The 16,876-nt window shown below is 30.6% G+C and overlaps 3 protein-coding genes across 3 annotated transcripts in view; 1 reads left to right on the top strand and 2 right to left on the bottom strand.

Annotated features, from left to right (window-relative positions):
* Positions 1 to 7,596, bottom strand: part of LOC105619772 (protein argonaute-2) — a 9,981-nt gene extending 2,385 nt beyond the window's left edge. Inside the window, exons 1-13 of the mRNA XM_012201289.1 lie at positions 7,584 to 7,596; positions 6,749 to 6,874; positions 5,085 to 5,152; positions 4,844 to 5,020; positions 4,343 to 4,603; positions 3,901 to 4,177; positions 3,074 to 3,156; positions 2,529 to 2,927; positions 2,194 to 2,388; positions 1,164 to 1,284; positions 653 to 1,017; positions 460 to 579; positions 117 to 390 (exon numbers count right to left, since the gene is read on the bottom strand). Coding sequence (XP_012056679.1) covers positions 117 to 390; positions 460 to 579; positions 653 to 1,017; positions 1,164 to 1,284; positions 2,194 to 2,388; positions 2,529 to 2,927; positions 3,074 to 3,156; positions 3,901 to 4,177; positions 4,343 to 4,603; positions 4,844 to 5,020; positions 5,085 to 5,152; positions 6,749 to 6,874; positions 7,584 to 7,596 — 2,479 coding nt within the window. The remainder of the gene's footprint in view (positions 1 to 116; positions 391 to 459; positions 580 to 652; positions 1,018 to 1,163; positions 1,285 to 2,193; positions 2,389 to 2,528; positions 2,928 to 3,073; positions 3,157 to 3,900; positions 4,178 to 4,342; positions 4,604 to 4,843; positions 5,021 to 5,084; positions 5,153 to 6,748; positions 6,875 to 7,583) is intronic.
* Positions 7,597 to 10,135: 2,539 nt separating this feature from the next.
* Positions 10,136 to 13,855, top strand: LOC105619771 (centaurin-gamma-1A). Its single transcript, XM_012201288.1, has 13 exons — positions 10,136 to 10,301; positions 10,902 to 11,134; positions 11,222 to 11,363; positions 11,464 to 11,595; positions 11,708 to 11,868; positions 11,943 to 12,085; positions 12,165 to 12,360; positions 12,443 to 12,545; positions 12,646 to 12,873; positions 12,949 to 13,066; positions 13,167 to 13,379; positions 13,465 to 13,609; positions 13,679 to 13,855. The coding sequence occupies exons 1-13, from the start codon at positions 10,136 to 10,138 to the stop codon at positions 13,853 to 13,855; spliced, it is 2,157 nt and encodes a 718-aa protein (XP_012056678.1).
* A 637-nt stretch (positions 13,856 to 14,492) lies between these two features.
* The window catches only part of LOC105619770 (protein zwilch homolog), a 3,071-nt gene continuing 687 nt past the window's right edge, over positions 14,493 to 16,876 (bottom strand). The window contains 9 exon segments of the mRNA XM_012201287.1: positions 14,493 to 14,569; positions 14,655 to 14,767; positions 14,880 to 15,107; positions 15,181 to 15,419; positions 15,533 to 15,612; positions 15,693 to 15,897; positions 15,983 to 16,135; positions 16,203 to 16,355; positions 16,430 to 16,664. Coding sequence (XP_012056677.1) covers positions 14,493 to 14,569; positions 14,655 to 14,767; positions 14,880 to 15,107; positions 15,181 to 15,419; positions 15,533 to 15,612; positions 15,693 to 15,897; positions 15,983 to 16,135; positions 16,203 to 16,355; positions 16,430 to 16,664 — 1,483 coding nt within the window.

The following is a 16,876-nucleotide window of genomic DNA, read 5'->3' as shown; positions in this document are numbered from 1 at the left end:
AATAGATATATATACACACATATATATATATATATATATATATATATATTATATATATATATAATATAGAATACATTTCAAAACTTTATTAAAACTTTATTTTTCATATACTTAACCATTTTTTTGTAATTCTGTTACAAACAAATGTATTTCATTATCAAATATTTTATCAGCTAAAATAAGAATAGTCCATGAATTAGGTCCCAAACTTTTGGCTTGATTAAACTGTTGCAAACGCCATATTCCTCTTTCTACTGTCATCGTTGAATTAGCATATTTCAATCCAGGAGGTGGCAAAACTCTGGCATCAACCTTTTGCATTTCTGTACTCACAGATAGATTGAACTCTTTTTCCATAACAGAACTACGATTTATTTCCAATTTCTGGAACTATAGACATATAACACAATAAACATAATGATATAATATGTTCAATCTAACAATGTAAATATCTTTTACCGCTGCTTCTATGTTCTGTTTACGGATAGGCGCAGCCGTTGCTGCTTTTCGAATCATATTTGTGGTTTGCTGTTCATCTAGTTTTTTATTAACGGCCTGACCACCCACAATGGTGCATAACTATAAGTGTTCAAAAAAATTTTTAATTTATTTTACATTATCACTTACTTATAGCAAATATAAAACAGCTTACTTCAAGAGGCACCAAGACTTTGCCTCCATTGAAAGTCTTGCCCACATGAAGAGTAGGCAAATCAGTCCTCTTTATGTTATATCTCTTTATGTCTCGAAAATATTTTGTTATTGTGTAAGTTACATCGGATGATGTAAACGTATGTGAGTCACAACTATCGGGCCACAAATCGAGTACACGGTACGTACGTTTCGAAATTGGTGAATTAGGTATTGCGTAAATCACTTTTAAGCCCTTCAAAAAATTTAATATCTTGTTTCTACACTTCATTATAACATTATAAGAAAGGTTTTCTTCCTTGATTCTTGTAACATCAGATATGTATTGAAGTACTTTTAAATTCATAGTAAATCCTTTATGAGCAACTAAATAAAATATAAGAAGTAATATAGAGATTATAGATAAATATATTTATTGTAGTTTTCAGTTTAAAAATTATTAAAAGCTTTGTAAAAGTATTATTTATAATTGAAATGATAAAAAATCATATCGATCAACATGGATGTCTTACCATCTACATTTAGATATGGTTGCCATCCAAGTACACCAGAGAGAAATCCACCGTGTGCTAGAGTTAAGCCACCACCTAGTGGCTCAATCTTATCTATATTCCAATAGAGTGATCTTCCAACCTATAACATATTTTATATCATACATTTTATATATTTATATTACATTTAAATTAATTTCCTCTAATTAGATTAACATTTTATAAAGAATATAAATAAATACATATTTTTAAAAAGTTAGTTTCTGTTCTCAAATTAATATGCAAAATTAATTTATTTAAATAAATGCGATTTATTAAAAAAAAATCGAGAGGATGTTATTTATAATTAAACTTAATAACTTATTATTAGTATTTATTAGTGCTAATCAATTTGAATTATTATAACATTACTGGAGAAGAAAATATTATGGCCCTTCATTTACACATTACACAATAACTTGATAATTTTAATTAATTAATATTGATTAACAATCAATATTAAATCTAAAATTTAATGATTACATTCATCCAAGTACTGCTCAATTGATTCTAGACTCAAAAAACACTTTATTTCTTTTTACCAATCACTATCTTAGAAAGAGAGAGAGTTGATTGTCCTTATGTTCTCTCTTTCTTATTCTTGTTAACTACATTTAATCTATATACTTAGATATGGATGATACAGTTCATACTCTTCGAGGCCATGCTATTATTTAATTTTGCATAATTCGAAACATATATAGTCAAATAAAATGCTAAATAACAATACATTCAAAAATACTTATATTAATACATACTTATATTAATACGTTCAAGTTTAAAAAGAAATGAGGACGTATATGTAATTAAATACTGAACTGTATCTTAAAAATGTTTCGTAATGTTTAAATGTAAAAATGCGTTATAATAAATGCCAGCTATTAGCATCTTACTACCACTGCATAACAGTAGCTTCTAAACAAATGATTCCATAAGTAATCACTAGAATTCGTTACCTAATAGTGGAAATATTTAAGAGAGGCCAAATATTATCTTTCTATTAATCGCTTACATTAATAAACCTCGATTCTGGTGCATGACGCATGATTATATCCAAGACTTGTAAAGCGGTTCGATCTTTATTTTCTGCAAGACCAGGTTTCAAATTTTTTATCCAACTAAGATCAATATATGCCACTTTATTCAGGGTAATTTCATATTGTTTCTTTTGTCCCTTCTCATTTAAGAACCAGAAAACATCCTGCATCTATATAGAATGAAAAAAAATTAAATTATTATAAAAAACTCTTTCTCTTTGTTTTTAAAATATTTTAATCAAATAATATTAAAGAACTTGTTCCATGTGATAAATTGTGTTACAATTATTGTAATGTGTGTATTACTTACATAATTGGAGAAAGGAAGCTCATTTGCGCTATATGCATTTTTTTTCCCATCATAAGCTGGAAATCTCTTGCTAAAATGTTTATTTCTACATTGTTCAAAAATATTTCTACATAAAATCTTAGGAAGTTTGATTTCTTTCTTGGTTTCTGTTTTGCTGGGCTTTTCATCGATAGGACGAATAACAATATCATAATGAACTGCGTTGGTTACAAATTTATCACTGAATATAATTTGGTACATATTTGTAAACACAGAAATGTTTTTTCCTATTTTCCCACCACATAGAGGATTTTTTCTCTTTGGTATCATATCCAGATATATTTTTAATTGTTCAGATGACATTTTTGCCTTTTCAGACTTTTCTTTGTGGAATGGATCTGTTAAAGAAAGCTCAGATATCTGGAAAAAAAAAAATTTAAATAAATTCAGAATGCATTATATATTCGTAAGATATTTTAATAGATATTTTAAACACGCGCATATAATTATATTTAAAAATAATATTTGTATTTTATGTATATATGTATAATAATACATAATCATACATCAAGAGATGTAGTATTTGTTGATGGCTGCACACCACTACCAATTGCCTGTACTTGTCGATCACCAGCAGCACCAATATCAACTATAAAAAATAAAAATATGTATATTTATATATACATAACTATGATAAATCTTTGTAAATTCTACAACTTTTATTTGAAACAGTTTTTTATAAAATTTATATTTTTTTTACTTTCAGGATTCCTGTATTTTTTCTTTACCTTGTATATGTGTGCGTGCGTGCGTGCGTGCGTGCGTGTGTGTGTGTGTGTGTGTCTGTGTGTGTGTGCGCGCGCGCGCGCGCGTGCACACATGTTTAATTTGAGACAGTTTTTGGACCACATTATCTTCATTAGACAAATTCGTTTAGGAAAATGAAGAAAATTTCTTTTTTAATAAAAATAATTTTAAAAATAAAACTAACTTTTTTATTATGATTCAATTTTCCTAATCATTTTATATAAAAAAATAATTAAAATGAAATAAATAAAAAATCAATACCTGATTAGATGTTTTGTATTTAATTCTAGTATATTACTCTATGAATATAAACTATTTTATATGTTTATATAAAGTATTTGCTTTTCAATAACTTTGTCAAAGTATTTTTATACATGAGATAAAAAAATTAATTATTCATTCTGTTAAGTTATGAATACAAGTATATTAATATATGAATAAGAGAGCAATTCTACTTTTTAAAAAATTATATAACTATAAACTTTTTTACATAAATTTTTTTATATCAAATATTAAAAAATATATTAAATAATATATATAATAATTGTTGCTGTTTCTGATTGTATTACTATTAGAGAATATTTACTTGAAGCTTGCTGCTGTTGAGATAAAGTTGGTGCTCTATATTGCTGTTGTTGTTGTCGTGGGCGGCCCCAAACTCCTTGTGGTTGTTGTTGTAGTTGGCTCTGTGCTCCTTGTGGTTGTTGTTGTGGTTGGCTCCATGCTCTTTGTGGTTGTGGCTGGCTCCATGCTCTTTGTTGTTGTTGTGGCTGGCTCCATGCTTTTTGTGGTTGTTGTTGTGGTTGACTCTGTGCTCCTTGTGGTTGTTGTGGCTGGCTCCATGCTTTTTGTAGTTGTTGTGACTGGCTCCATGCTTTTTGTAATTGTTGTTGTTGTGGTTGGCTCCATATTCCTTGTTGTTGTAGTTGGCTCTGTGCTCCTTGTGGTTGTTGTATCTGGCTCCATGTTCTTTGTAGTTGTTGTTGTTGTGCCTGATTCCTTGCTTCTTGTGGTTGGCTCTGTGCTACTTGTGGTTGTGGCTGGCTCCATGCTCTTTGTGGTTGTTGTGATTGGCTCTGTGCTACTTGTGGTTGTGGCTGGCTCCATGCTCTTTGTGATTGTTGTGATTGGCTCTGTGCTCCTTGTGGTTGTTGTTGTGGTTGACTCCATGCTCCTTGTGGTTGTTGTTGTGGTTGACTCCGTGCTCCTTGTGGTTGTTGTTGTGGTTGACTCCGTGCTCCTTGTGGTTGTTGTTGTGGTTGACTCCGTGCTCCTTGTAGTTGTTGTGCCTGACTCCATGCTTCTTGTGGTTGGCTCTGTGCTACTTGTGGTTGTGGCTGGCTCCATGCTCTTTGTGGTTGGTTCCATGCTCCTTGTGATTGTTGTTGTGATTGGCTGTGTACTCCTTGTGGTTGTTGTTGTGTCTGGCTCCATGCTCCTTGTCTTTGTTGTTGTGATTGGCTCCGTGCTCGTTGTGGTTGGCCCCGTGCTTCTTGTGATTGTTGCTGTGCCTGGCTCCATGCTGCTGCTTGTGGTTGTTGTTGGCTCTGCATTCCTTGTATTTGTTGTTGTGGTTGGCTTCGTGCTTTTTGTGGTTGTTGTTGTTGTTGTTGTGGGCGGCTCCATGATCCTTGTTGTTGTTGTGGCTGTGATATTTGATGTAAGTCCAAAGATTCTTGTTGTTGCTGACCTTGTGATATCTGCTTCTGCAAACTCTTAGTTATTTTTTGTTGTGGATCTTATTTGTTACTGCTTTAGATCTTTGAGTACCTTTTGTTGTTTTGAAGAATCGTCAGAAGTTTGTTTCGAAGTTGATGCAGCTGCTCCCTGCTCCTTTCCTATAATTTGTATTATTTTTTATTAAATATATATATCTCTTATTGTGCCCGATTGTATCAATATCAACTTTAAGCGAGGTTTAAAACTCTCTATTCTTCTCTTTTGATTTTAAAGAGAGAAAGTAAGAGTTTTAAGCCTTGCTTGAAGTCAAAGTAATGTTGGTGCAATTGGATTTTAAAGAAAAAGTATCAATTAAAAATCAAGTTTTAAGAAATTGTAATATGTACATCCCATTTACATACTTGAAGCTTTCAGTTAATTTAATTTCAGAGCTGTACCTATCATGAAACATATTAGAAAGAATTCCGATCGGAATTATTTCATTTTCCATAAAAATCACAATAGAAATCTAGGAAATAATTGAATAATTCTGATCGGAATCTATTCCGACTTGTTCCATGATAAGTGCCCAGACTAGATACTTTTAGCCAAAGATAGAGCGGAAGCTGGAAGCGTATATCGTGACAGTCACCTGTCGAGTCGGACATACAATTACGTTCCTAATTTCATTTTTATTTTATATGGACAAAATATTAATTGTAATAAAATATTCGTAGCTATGTAGCTTTAGTGTATAAGTATGAAAATGAAGGATATCGAGCTTGAATCTCGTTCGACTTCGTTAATTTTTTTCATCGTTATTATTGATAAATGTAGCATCAGATTCACAAAATAACATTATACGGTAAATATATTACGATTTCATAAGGATCTTTCATTCTATCTAATTTTTTTTGACTTGAAATTAAAATGTATCGATATTCACTGTTTTCACTCTTACTTTATTGTTATTTTATCATAGTATGCAACATTCGGGACAATACTGGTTTAAAATTGTTAAGTTTGATCTATGTCATTTATTATGTTCAAAAATATTCTGTTACTAATATTACAAAATAATATTATTTATAACGTATTTAACTAATATATAAAAATATATGAATTTTATATATTTTATATCTTATGAGATATTAGTAACAGAATACTTTTAAACATAATGAATGACTCAGATCAAAACTCTTAATTTCAAATTAGTCTTTGAGAACAAACATTGCACGCTATGATAAAACGGCAATGAAATAAGGAGTACGAACGGTAACAGGCATGAATACAGATACATTTTAATTTCAAATCGAAAGATCTTACTCCTGCATTCTGTAACTCGTTGTATGTTATAATTACAGTTACACAGCTTTTTTATTGTATAAAATATCTATGCAACTATCATCATGAGCACATAATTGCACGACGTTTGTAACGAGTTACAAAATATAGAGGCTGGATAGCTCAGGATAACAATCATGTAATTTTTTCTCTCTGAAAAGTGAAAATTTTTTGTATGTATATATGTACATACATATATAAAAAATTTTCACTTTTATCTGCTTTAAACAAAAAGTTATACGATCGCTACTCTGATTTAATTACTTTTAAATAAATAAATATATAAGTCCTTGTAACTACATTATGTTATACTTTCTGCACTTATAAAATAAGTTTATTAAAATAGGAATATTAGAGGAAAAAAAAAGAAAAATTATATAAAAAGTTCAGCTACAAAAAACCTAATGCCTTAATTTGTTGACATTTCAGACCTATGGTTGTCTTTTGTTGCGAACTAGGTAATGCTTTTGAGGGTTGTTCTTTTTGTTGCTGCGAGGACTGTTCTTGCGAAGTCTCTTTTGAGGTTGATGCAGCTGTTGTCTGCTTCTTCTTCTTTCCTATGATTTTGTATTATTTTTTATTAAATATCTTTTAGAGAATAGGTATAAATCAAGTTTTAAAAGATTATAATATATACGTAACATTTATATACTTGAAGCTTTTAGTTAATTTAATTAAATAATTACTTGTAATAAATACATAAGTCCTTTACATTATGCTATACTTTCTGCACAATAGGTTTATTAAAATAGGAAATGTTATATATGTATATGGAATTCGAGAAAAAAATAAATTATACAAAAACTTCAGTTGTAAAAAACCTAATGCCATCTTGACTTCATTCTACAAACGCAAGTGTACACAGCAATAATAATTGCGTTTTACTTGATACTTGTAAGTTGCAATATTCACGAGTAATTAAACATTTATCTTTGTATAATATTTAATAAATAACAAGGATAAAATGATGTAAGAACATTGTGAATGCCAAATGGAACATTTTTTTTGCAGCTAAAAAGAACATATCATCATAGAGGTTGAGTCGAATCAGCAAATCAAAAACACGATTAGACTGCATATTGTGAGAATTATACATAGATTGATTATACAGATTTATTTATTTCTATATATTGTAATTTGTTTTTTGAAACAAATAATTCGGATAATGAATTGAATTATTATCATGGAAGTAATCAATTATCGATGCATTTGTAGGAAAAATGGAGACTTGCTCTTAAACGATCGCGAGTAATATCTGGCACGTACCTTTCTTCGTCATTTTGTCTTAATTCAGACAAAGCTCCTAAAATATATTGCGTAACACAATCACTTGCTAGCTCTGCTGGGTAACAGCTACGATGTTCTAATTGTGTTGTTACCAAGTTTCGCTGCCTCGTAACTTATCAAACGACAGTTTATCCTCGAATGTTCTCGAAGCTTTCACAGCACATAATAAGCACATATAAGTGAGTAACGGAATTCCCCGAAACTCTGGATATCTCGGATTTTCTTACAAACACGCAAAATGTCTGATCAACGATTGGAGATAAGAGATAGATAAAGGATGCTTTCCAATATTCAGTACTGAAACTATACAGTATATGTTATGTACGTTATAGATTTTGCACTGGCAGTGAATATCGGAATGCACCCGAAGTATAATGGCATCTCACCTACACAGTGCACCGTCATAATATAATATCCATATTAAGAGGTCGATTGTGTATCTCGAAATGAAATAAAAATTACAAAAATAAGCAAATTTACTAGGAAATCCATAATTCAATTGGTCAACACTTAGTGAATTTGCTTAGTTTTGTAATTTTCATCTCATTCAAAATACACAATCGACTTCCAAACTATAAATTGACGATTACGATTGATGGTTATCCAGTTCTACTTCAACCAATTACGATGTACCGAGTCCATTGTATTACACCGAAGTACAAACTCATTTTTACTCCTTATTGTGGAGTCTACAAGTGCTTTTTCATGCCGACGTTCGATGCTCATTTTCGGCGTTAAAATAAGTCAGTGATAGAAATTGATGAATACCAAACGTCAATTTTGATCATGTGACTTATTTTGGCACTGAAAATGAGTATCGAGCATCGACATAAAAAGGTACCTTTAGGGTTGACAGGCGACAAATTGCGAAGCCTATCATTTCATTAAAGAACCAAATTTTGTAATTTCATTCTTAAAAAACATTTTATAATGAATAAATTTTATATGAATAAAATAATATGCTCCTTATTTATACATGTTTTATTTATACATTTTTTTATGCAGATACATGTTTTTATGCTGATATTTTATCTCCAAGAAATAATATTATGTTATAAAACTTTTTGATTTCTTTTTTAAAACTGCGAAGGCGCGTACAAAGTCAGATTTTGTAAATTGGTTCTTCAAAAATTATAATAAATAAAATTATATGCACTTCAACTGCACTATAGTATACATCAAATGAAATATAAAAATAAATTTTTATTTTGCCTTTTTCCTCAAAAAATCGCTCTTATCTATCTTATCTTATCTTATCTTATCGAATCTTCAGGAGCCTTTCTTGATTACGAGTATTACAATTAAAACGCGATTCGTATATTTTAGCATAATTTCAGCATAAAAAAATTCATTCATAAGTGCAGATTTAGGTCATGCTGGTTTTTCTTCTTGAAGAAGTAATTGATATTTCTTTATGAAATTTTTTGGAATTTCTTTCTTATATTGCTGGGAAAACTCATATAAAGCCGAATTTTACAAATTGATTTTTGAAAATTTTTTAATAATAAAATTATGTACATCTTATAACTATATATAGTACACATTAGATGAAATAACAAAACTTCGAAATATCACAAATTTTATCTTTTAAAACCAAAATCGCTCTGTACGATACTTCAGAAGCCTTTTCTGATTACAAATATCGCAATTAAAATGCAATTCATCCAGTATTTTAGCCGTAATTTTAACATAAAGAAATTCGTCATATATATATATATATATAAGATATATATTATTAATTATAAGGAGTGCCTTCCCGTTATTATGATATATCAATTGCACATCACCAATGAGCTAATTTAAAAGCTTAAACACAATAAGCACAGGCAATAGGCACAAGCAACAGGGAATAACGAATCATCCAATCAGAGCTCTGGAGTGTAAATTCGAGAGATCCATTATATTCCAGAGATTATATTCCAGAGATCCTCTGATTGGAAGGCTCGTTATTTCCTGTTGCCTATGCTATTGTGTTAAGCTTTAAGGCTACGTTCGAAAACTTCTTCTCCGAGGAAAATTTTATTCGAAATATATAATACACATGCTGTATACTATAGCATATAGAGTGAAATCTTCCTCGGAGAAGACATTTTGGAACGTTGCCTAAAATAATATGATCTTATTGGTGAAGCAGTGAAAAATTACTAGGAACAGAGTGATGTGAGTGGTGCAATTGAACTGTGTGCAAATCCGTCACTCCCGTTCCGAGCATCATGTGCGAGTATTTTTAGAAACACCAGAAAATGGTATATGCAAGAAATCAGCCATATTGTTAAAAGTATTGAAAATACGCAGTACAGCTTCCATGAGAACTACGCGTTTCTCTCCGCGATCGCGGATGTGTCACATAACCAACGTCGCCGATTCCGAGCGATAATGTTTATAAATATTGAGATTTGACATATGAGCCAGCAATAACTCTAAACTTCGCGAAAATCGTTCTACTCCCGGTGATGCCCGCACGATACACTTCGGAGCGATGCTGTTAATGTGATAGATCGACGCCAAAGAAAATCGGACGTCGAAAAAAAATGACAACTGGCCAGAGTGGACACGATCATTCTCTCGCTATCAGACAGGAAATACAACGTTTTGAAAGCGTTCACCCATCGATATATGCCATTTATGATTTGATAGAGGTCGTGCCTGACGCGCACATCGCTAAACAAATTCGCGAGCATGTTGTAGCAATAGAGGGTATGCTTTATAATTATATATATATTTTACATGTATATATTTTATAATTATGTACATCTCAATAGAGGAAAATGATGTTTGCTGTATTTGCAATATTTATGTATAATAATAACATTTTATATATTAAATAATACATATAATGTTATATATTAAGCTTGTATTATATAATAATAGAAGTTGTATTCAGCAAAGAAAATTGATCAGAGAGCACTGTGTAATTTTTTAATATGATTTATTCTTATTTTTAATTTGCTGGATCTAAGGAATCAATGGCTGTATTCAATAGAAAAAACTGCTTTGCAATTGTGTAAAATTATTTAATATGATTGATTTATACATTTAGATAATAAGGAAATAAAGGCAATAGTTAAAGAATAGTTGCAAAACTGTTTTCTCTGCTGTATGCAGCCAATTGTATTAAAAAATAGTGTTCACTGATCAGTTTTCTCTGTTGAATGCAGTCAATGGTGATGTTCAGCAGATCGTTGCTATTGGATGATCTATGTGTAAAAGAATACATCAATAAGCAAGCACTCATATATCCGCTCTGTAACAGTTAAGGCTGCTGAACGCGACTAATGTAAATTCATATTTTTTTAGATTCCTTCGTCAACAGCCATGAATGGACATTGGCAAGAGATGTTCCAGAATTGCATCTGGGGATCATTGGTTCCTCAGACTCAGGAAAGTCAGCTTTGGTTCACAGGTATCTTACAGGATCCTTCATGCATGAAGAATCACCAGAAGGTGGTCGTTTTAAAAAGGAAATCTTCATAAATGATCAGAGTTACCTTCTCTTAATAAGGGATGAAGGTGGCGTGCCAGAGGCTCAAGTATGCAACAAAATCATTTTATTTCATACATCATTATTTGCCAATGCCTATTATTATATCAAATAATAATGGATGTATCCATTTCAGTTTTCAGCTTGGATAGATGCTCTATTACTTGTATTCAGCTTAGAAAATGAAGAAAGTTTCTCTATAGTTTGCAGTTTTTACAATAGAATGTGTTCTTTTCGGAATATGTCAGAAGTACCAAAAATACTTGTAGGCGTACAAGGTATGTTGTAATCAGATAATAAATTGTCAATTTTTTTTTTATTTGTTATTCTTCATCATATTCATGTTTCTAAATTATTGATTTTTTGATTTTTTTGTAGATTCGATTAATGACAGCAATCCTCGTGTCATAAAGGATGTCAGACCACGGAAACTAGCTTGTGATTTAAGATGTCCTTATTATGAAACATGTGCTATTTATGGTTTAAACGTTGAGAGAGTATTTCAAGATGGTAAGGATGTTTATGCAGGAATTAAACACAAATTTGTTATAAGTTGAAACATGTTTCTTTAAATTTTCTAACGTTTATAATTTAAACGTTATTAATAAGTGAAAAATTTCAGTGTGTCAAAAAATCATACAGAACATATCGATAAAAAATTTTTCATGCGATGTGTGTCAACATGCTACGGAGAATGAAGTTAAATTTGCAGTTCCTGCTATTATTAAAAACGTGCAACTTCATAACAAAGATACAGAGACCACAAATTCATTGAAAGTAAACGTAAGTCAGTTTATCAGTTATGTCCTCCAGTAAATCAAACAGATCATATAAGTTTAAAGTAAATTTCTTAACAGGTTTCAGAAAAAGACGAGGATTGTCGATCCATTCATAATAGTTCTATGACAAATGATTCGTCATTGCTGAACGATAATTTTCATAACGTACAAAATCAACATGGAGAATTACGTTCGTCAATCTTGACACCAACAACTATCAGGTTTGGAATATATTTTTTTAAATACTTCTTTCTATATTTTTTTACATTGATACTATTATAACATTATTTTGTTTCCTAGAAAATTTAGAAGAAAATCGAACATATTTACACCTTCCAAGAAAGAGAAATATATGGGCGAAATGGGTGTTGGTAGAGAAATACCAGTAAAACAAGGTTATTTATTCAAACGAAGTAGTAAGTCATTGAAAGAATGGAAGAAGAAATACGTAACGTTATTAGAGGATGGACGTTTGACTTATCATTCGAGCTTACATGTAATTATCAGTTATGCAATAGCCGTTTTATCATTTCTTTATACATTTATACGATATGTTTAGTATAAGGAAACATTTTTAGGATTACATGAACGATACTAATGGCAAAGAAATACTTTTGCAATATGTTACTGTGAAAGTACCTGGTAAAACACCAAAAGGTTCCAAATCATACAATGCTCAAGGTATTGCACTTTGCAGATTTCATGTATATAATTAACGGTTGTAGAATATTTTTATCATTTTTTTATATCATTTTAATATGCATATTCTTTCTTTTTCTAGAAGATAGTTTCGAATTTTCCATTATTTCCTTGGAGAACAAAACTTGGCATTTCGAAGCAAACAATGCTGAAGAGAGGGACAGCTGGATTACTGCAATAGAACAGCAAATACTATCGAGCTTACAAAATAGTGATGGTGATAAAAAAAACGAAACTGATGCTTTCAAGATGCATTGCATAAAGAACAAAGTTTCGGGGAATGATACATGCGTTGACTGTGGTGCACCGAGTGAGTGAATTTTTATTTAATTACCGCACAATTAATAATTTGTGTATACTCTATAATTGCATATTTTTATTTCAGATCCCGATTGGGCCAGCCTTAATCTGGGTGTTTTGATGTGCATCGAATGCTCCGGTATTCACAGAAATTTAGGTTCGCACATATCTAAGGTACGGTCTTTGGATTTGGATGACTGGTCGTAAGTATGAGACAAAGTTTCACGTGTATTACTAATACGCGTTCATTTGTATTTGTTTTGGATCTGTTATTTAATGATATATCTTTAACGACGGCTTTAGCGCAGGTCACTTAAGCGTCATGCTGGCTCTCGGTAACGATATAGCCAATAGTATCTGGGAGTATTGTTTGAACGGAAAACAAAAACCTATCTCGGATTCATCCAGGGAAGAAAAGGAGCAGTGGATCAGATGGAAATATGAAGATAAACTCTTTTTGCCACCGATCAACCCGAACATCTCTTTAGGAAAATTACTCATTGATTCGGTTTGTCGGTAAAGTCTCGTTTTTGTCTAACTGGATGTAGAAATCATTAAGCGTCGCTGTAATTTCGCGATCTTATTATTTTTGAATATACAGGGGAGACATGAGAGCGTTTACATTATGTTTGGCTCGCTGTAATTACGAAGACATTAATATTTCGGTCAGTACGGAAGATCTGCGAACGCCGTTACATCTGGCATGCGCAACCGGGAATTTGGCAATGGCACAACTTTTAATATGGGTGCGTGTTCCTTTTCCATTTATTTAAAGCATTTCCTCGGTGCTATATATGTTATCGCAAATTTTGCAGCATAAGGCGAATCCGCAGAATTTGGATCATGAAGGACGAACTTGCATGTCGTACGTGCGAGCTTTGGAACGAACACTCGATAATTCGTCTGATTCTATGGAAATGCAGAAATTACTCGAAGTACTGGAACAAGCCAGTGTCTCCGGGATGGACGACGTAGACACATCTCAGTATTAAAGTTAAAAAAAAAGATATGCCTTAATCACTTTACCTGCATTTTCTGAATACATTGTTAATACTGTGTACTTACTATGAAAAATCATCTTTGTTTAGTGATTCACAGAAAAAGAAAAGCTTTTAAATAATATTTATCTCACAACCGCCAAAGCATATTGAAGGAAATTGGATTATAAAAATCAATTCATAGCATTAATTTTACATACTCTGTAAAAAGTTTTTATCGCGTGTGATGAACTCATTTTAATATCGATTACGAAATTCATCTCGAATGAAGAATTTTTAATACGATATACTTTTGTACATTGAGAATAATCATTTAAATGAAATTTATATATATATGTATACTTCGCAATACGGTAATTTAATAAGATTTGTGTCAATCACGGAGAATGACTAATAGTATGCTCGAGTGTATATTGTCAATGACTGAGAGTACAAAAAACACTCATAAATGTAGTTATATTTATATATCTAATACATGTAACTGTATTTGAAGATTTATGAGATTGCTTTTATAACTTTTACCAATTATTAATTAAACATTCAATTACATCACGCACTATGTCCCGTTTATTCAAAATTTCACCAATTCTAAAATTTTAATTCACTTCTTGAAGTTCAAGAGTGTTACATTTCACAGTTTTTTATACTTTTCCGATGATGATATTGCGCTTAGACCATAGACTCTTTCTTCTTGTACATCTACATTGTCTGCAAAAAGTAGAATAAAATTAGTACAAGAATTCAGTCTTATTTTATAACACAATTTCTTTTTTTTTTTAATTATTTGCTTTACCAGTAGAATATATATTTGTTGGAAAAATAGGCAGTTTATTGTAATAGGTAGTAGTAGTTAGCATCGATGCAACAGAATGAGATGAAACAGAAGCTCTCCATACAGAGGGATTCCTGAAATAAGATACGATGTGTTTTATAGCATTTACTACAATTTTGTATTATTTCACAAGCAAATAAAATTTTAAAAATATTTATATCAAATAATACTGTTAGCATTACGTACATCTTATTTAACTCATTAGCTAACGCGTTGGGTAGAGGCACCATAAAAGTGAAAATTCGACTACAAAGATCAGGATAATGCTGTAAGGGAGACTGTTCAGATACGAACTCTTTGTAAGCATAAGCAAACAGATTTTGCAAATTTTCAATTGGACATTCCAGATGTGCTTCAATAAGTAACATACATTCCAAACAGATGTGAATTTGCGCTAACATAATCAATTTATTCCTGCAAGTAATAAAGTCGTAATACCATAATTGATTCTGATCTGTTCAATTTACAAAAATTTTATTTATATTACCTGTAGCTCTCTGTGTTGAAGATTCCGAAAGAAATATTGTTTAATTTTTGCCGAATATCGTGTAGATCGATAAATCGTGCTCCTCTTAAGATATATAAATAATCTCGAATAAGCTTCTCAAATCCTATATCTACAACAAATTCTAATGGTACACTTCCCACTAATAAATGAGATATTGTTTCTTGATGATGCAGATTGGAAATGCATTTCACAAATCTCGTTAAATTTGTGTCATTGATCTAAAAAAAACGTCAAAATATACTTATATACATTTTTTTATATACAAATCCCTTAAACTTTTAAACTTATAACTGTGATAAATCAGACAAAAGAACATGTTTCTGTTAATTACCTGTGGTGTAAATTTATGCTCAATAATTTCCTTCAAAACTGTTTCAATATAGTTTATCATTTGTGGATATGTTGAAGCCTCTTTGCATATGGAAGAATATACAATTAACTATTCATGTAACATATAACAAGCAAATATACTTGAAAAATTTCTAACTTACTTATAAGTATTTCCCATAAGAGATCGGTGAAATCTATATCATGTCTCAAAAAAATATTTTGTACACGTTCCCGCAGCTTTGCATCAATTTCAAAATTTTCTTTATTGATGTGATTATTTTCCTTAACATTGCTATTATTAGACTTCCAAAAGTTGGAATCTCCATTCAGCAAAAGATTTAATTTTTCGTTTACGATGTCATGTTCCTAAAACATTTACGCACATGATCAGAGATAGGAAAAATAATGGTAAATATGTTGTTATGTTTGACATATGCAGAAATCTGTTTACCTCTGAATATGATGTTGTAAATATTATCGAGTTTTGCAGTCCAATATTTTTCTTACATTCATCTATTATTGATAAATACTGACTTAATAAAAATAACTGATCTCTCAGTTCTTTTAATAGACTATTTTTCCATTCGGCATTTATTTGAGCTATCTGTAAATATTTATAGACACAAGAAAAATATATATACATAATATTCCCAATCTTTATGTTTACATACCAAAGTAATTTTTGACGGTCTTGAATCTAAGCTACTTGAATGCATTTCAATGCTAATGCTTCCTTCAAAATCACTTTTGGCAGTTTTATCCCAATCGATTGTTTCTTGTTTTATCCCAAACAAATCAAAAGCACTAAACATAGATATTTTAATCTACATATATAAAAAAAAACAATCAAATCTCTGTTTCTAATGTTAAAACAATTAAAATCTTATATATTACATACATTATGTTCTTGTGTAAACGGATGTTTAAGATGTTCTTGTATGACTTTGTGAGATTTGTTTTTTATTGTAGCCAGATTTGTCATACCAGTAGAAACAGCTTCCAGTGTGGTAAACCAATCTTGAGAAACAATAGTACCAATAAGCTTGCTCTGCTTAGGATCTTTTCCATCACAGAGAGCTAATATTGGCAAAGTATTAGTATCAAGATGTTCAAGACATATATTCACTGCATTACTGGAAAAAGTGTATCTTGATGTATATTATAAATATCATATATATATATATATATATATATATATATATAGTAATAATAATATATATATATATATATATATATATATATATATATATATATATATTATTACTTATTACTATTACTATACATATATACTTCTATTACTTATTATACTATATATAGTATACTCTACTACTACTTACTACTTAGT

This window comes from Atta cephalotes, assembly GCF_000143395.1.
Source record: "Atta cephalotes unplaced genomic scaffold scaffold00023, whole genome shotgun sequence".
NCBI classification, from domain to species: domain Eukaryota; kingdom Metazoa; phylum Arthropoda; class Insecta; order Hymenoptera; family Formicidae; genus Atta; species Atta cephalotes.
This window is presented reverse-complemented; position numbering and strand designations above follow the sequence as displayed.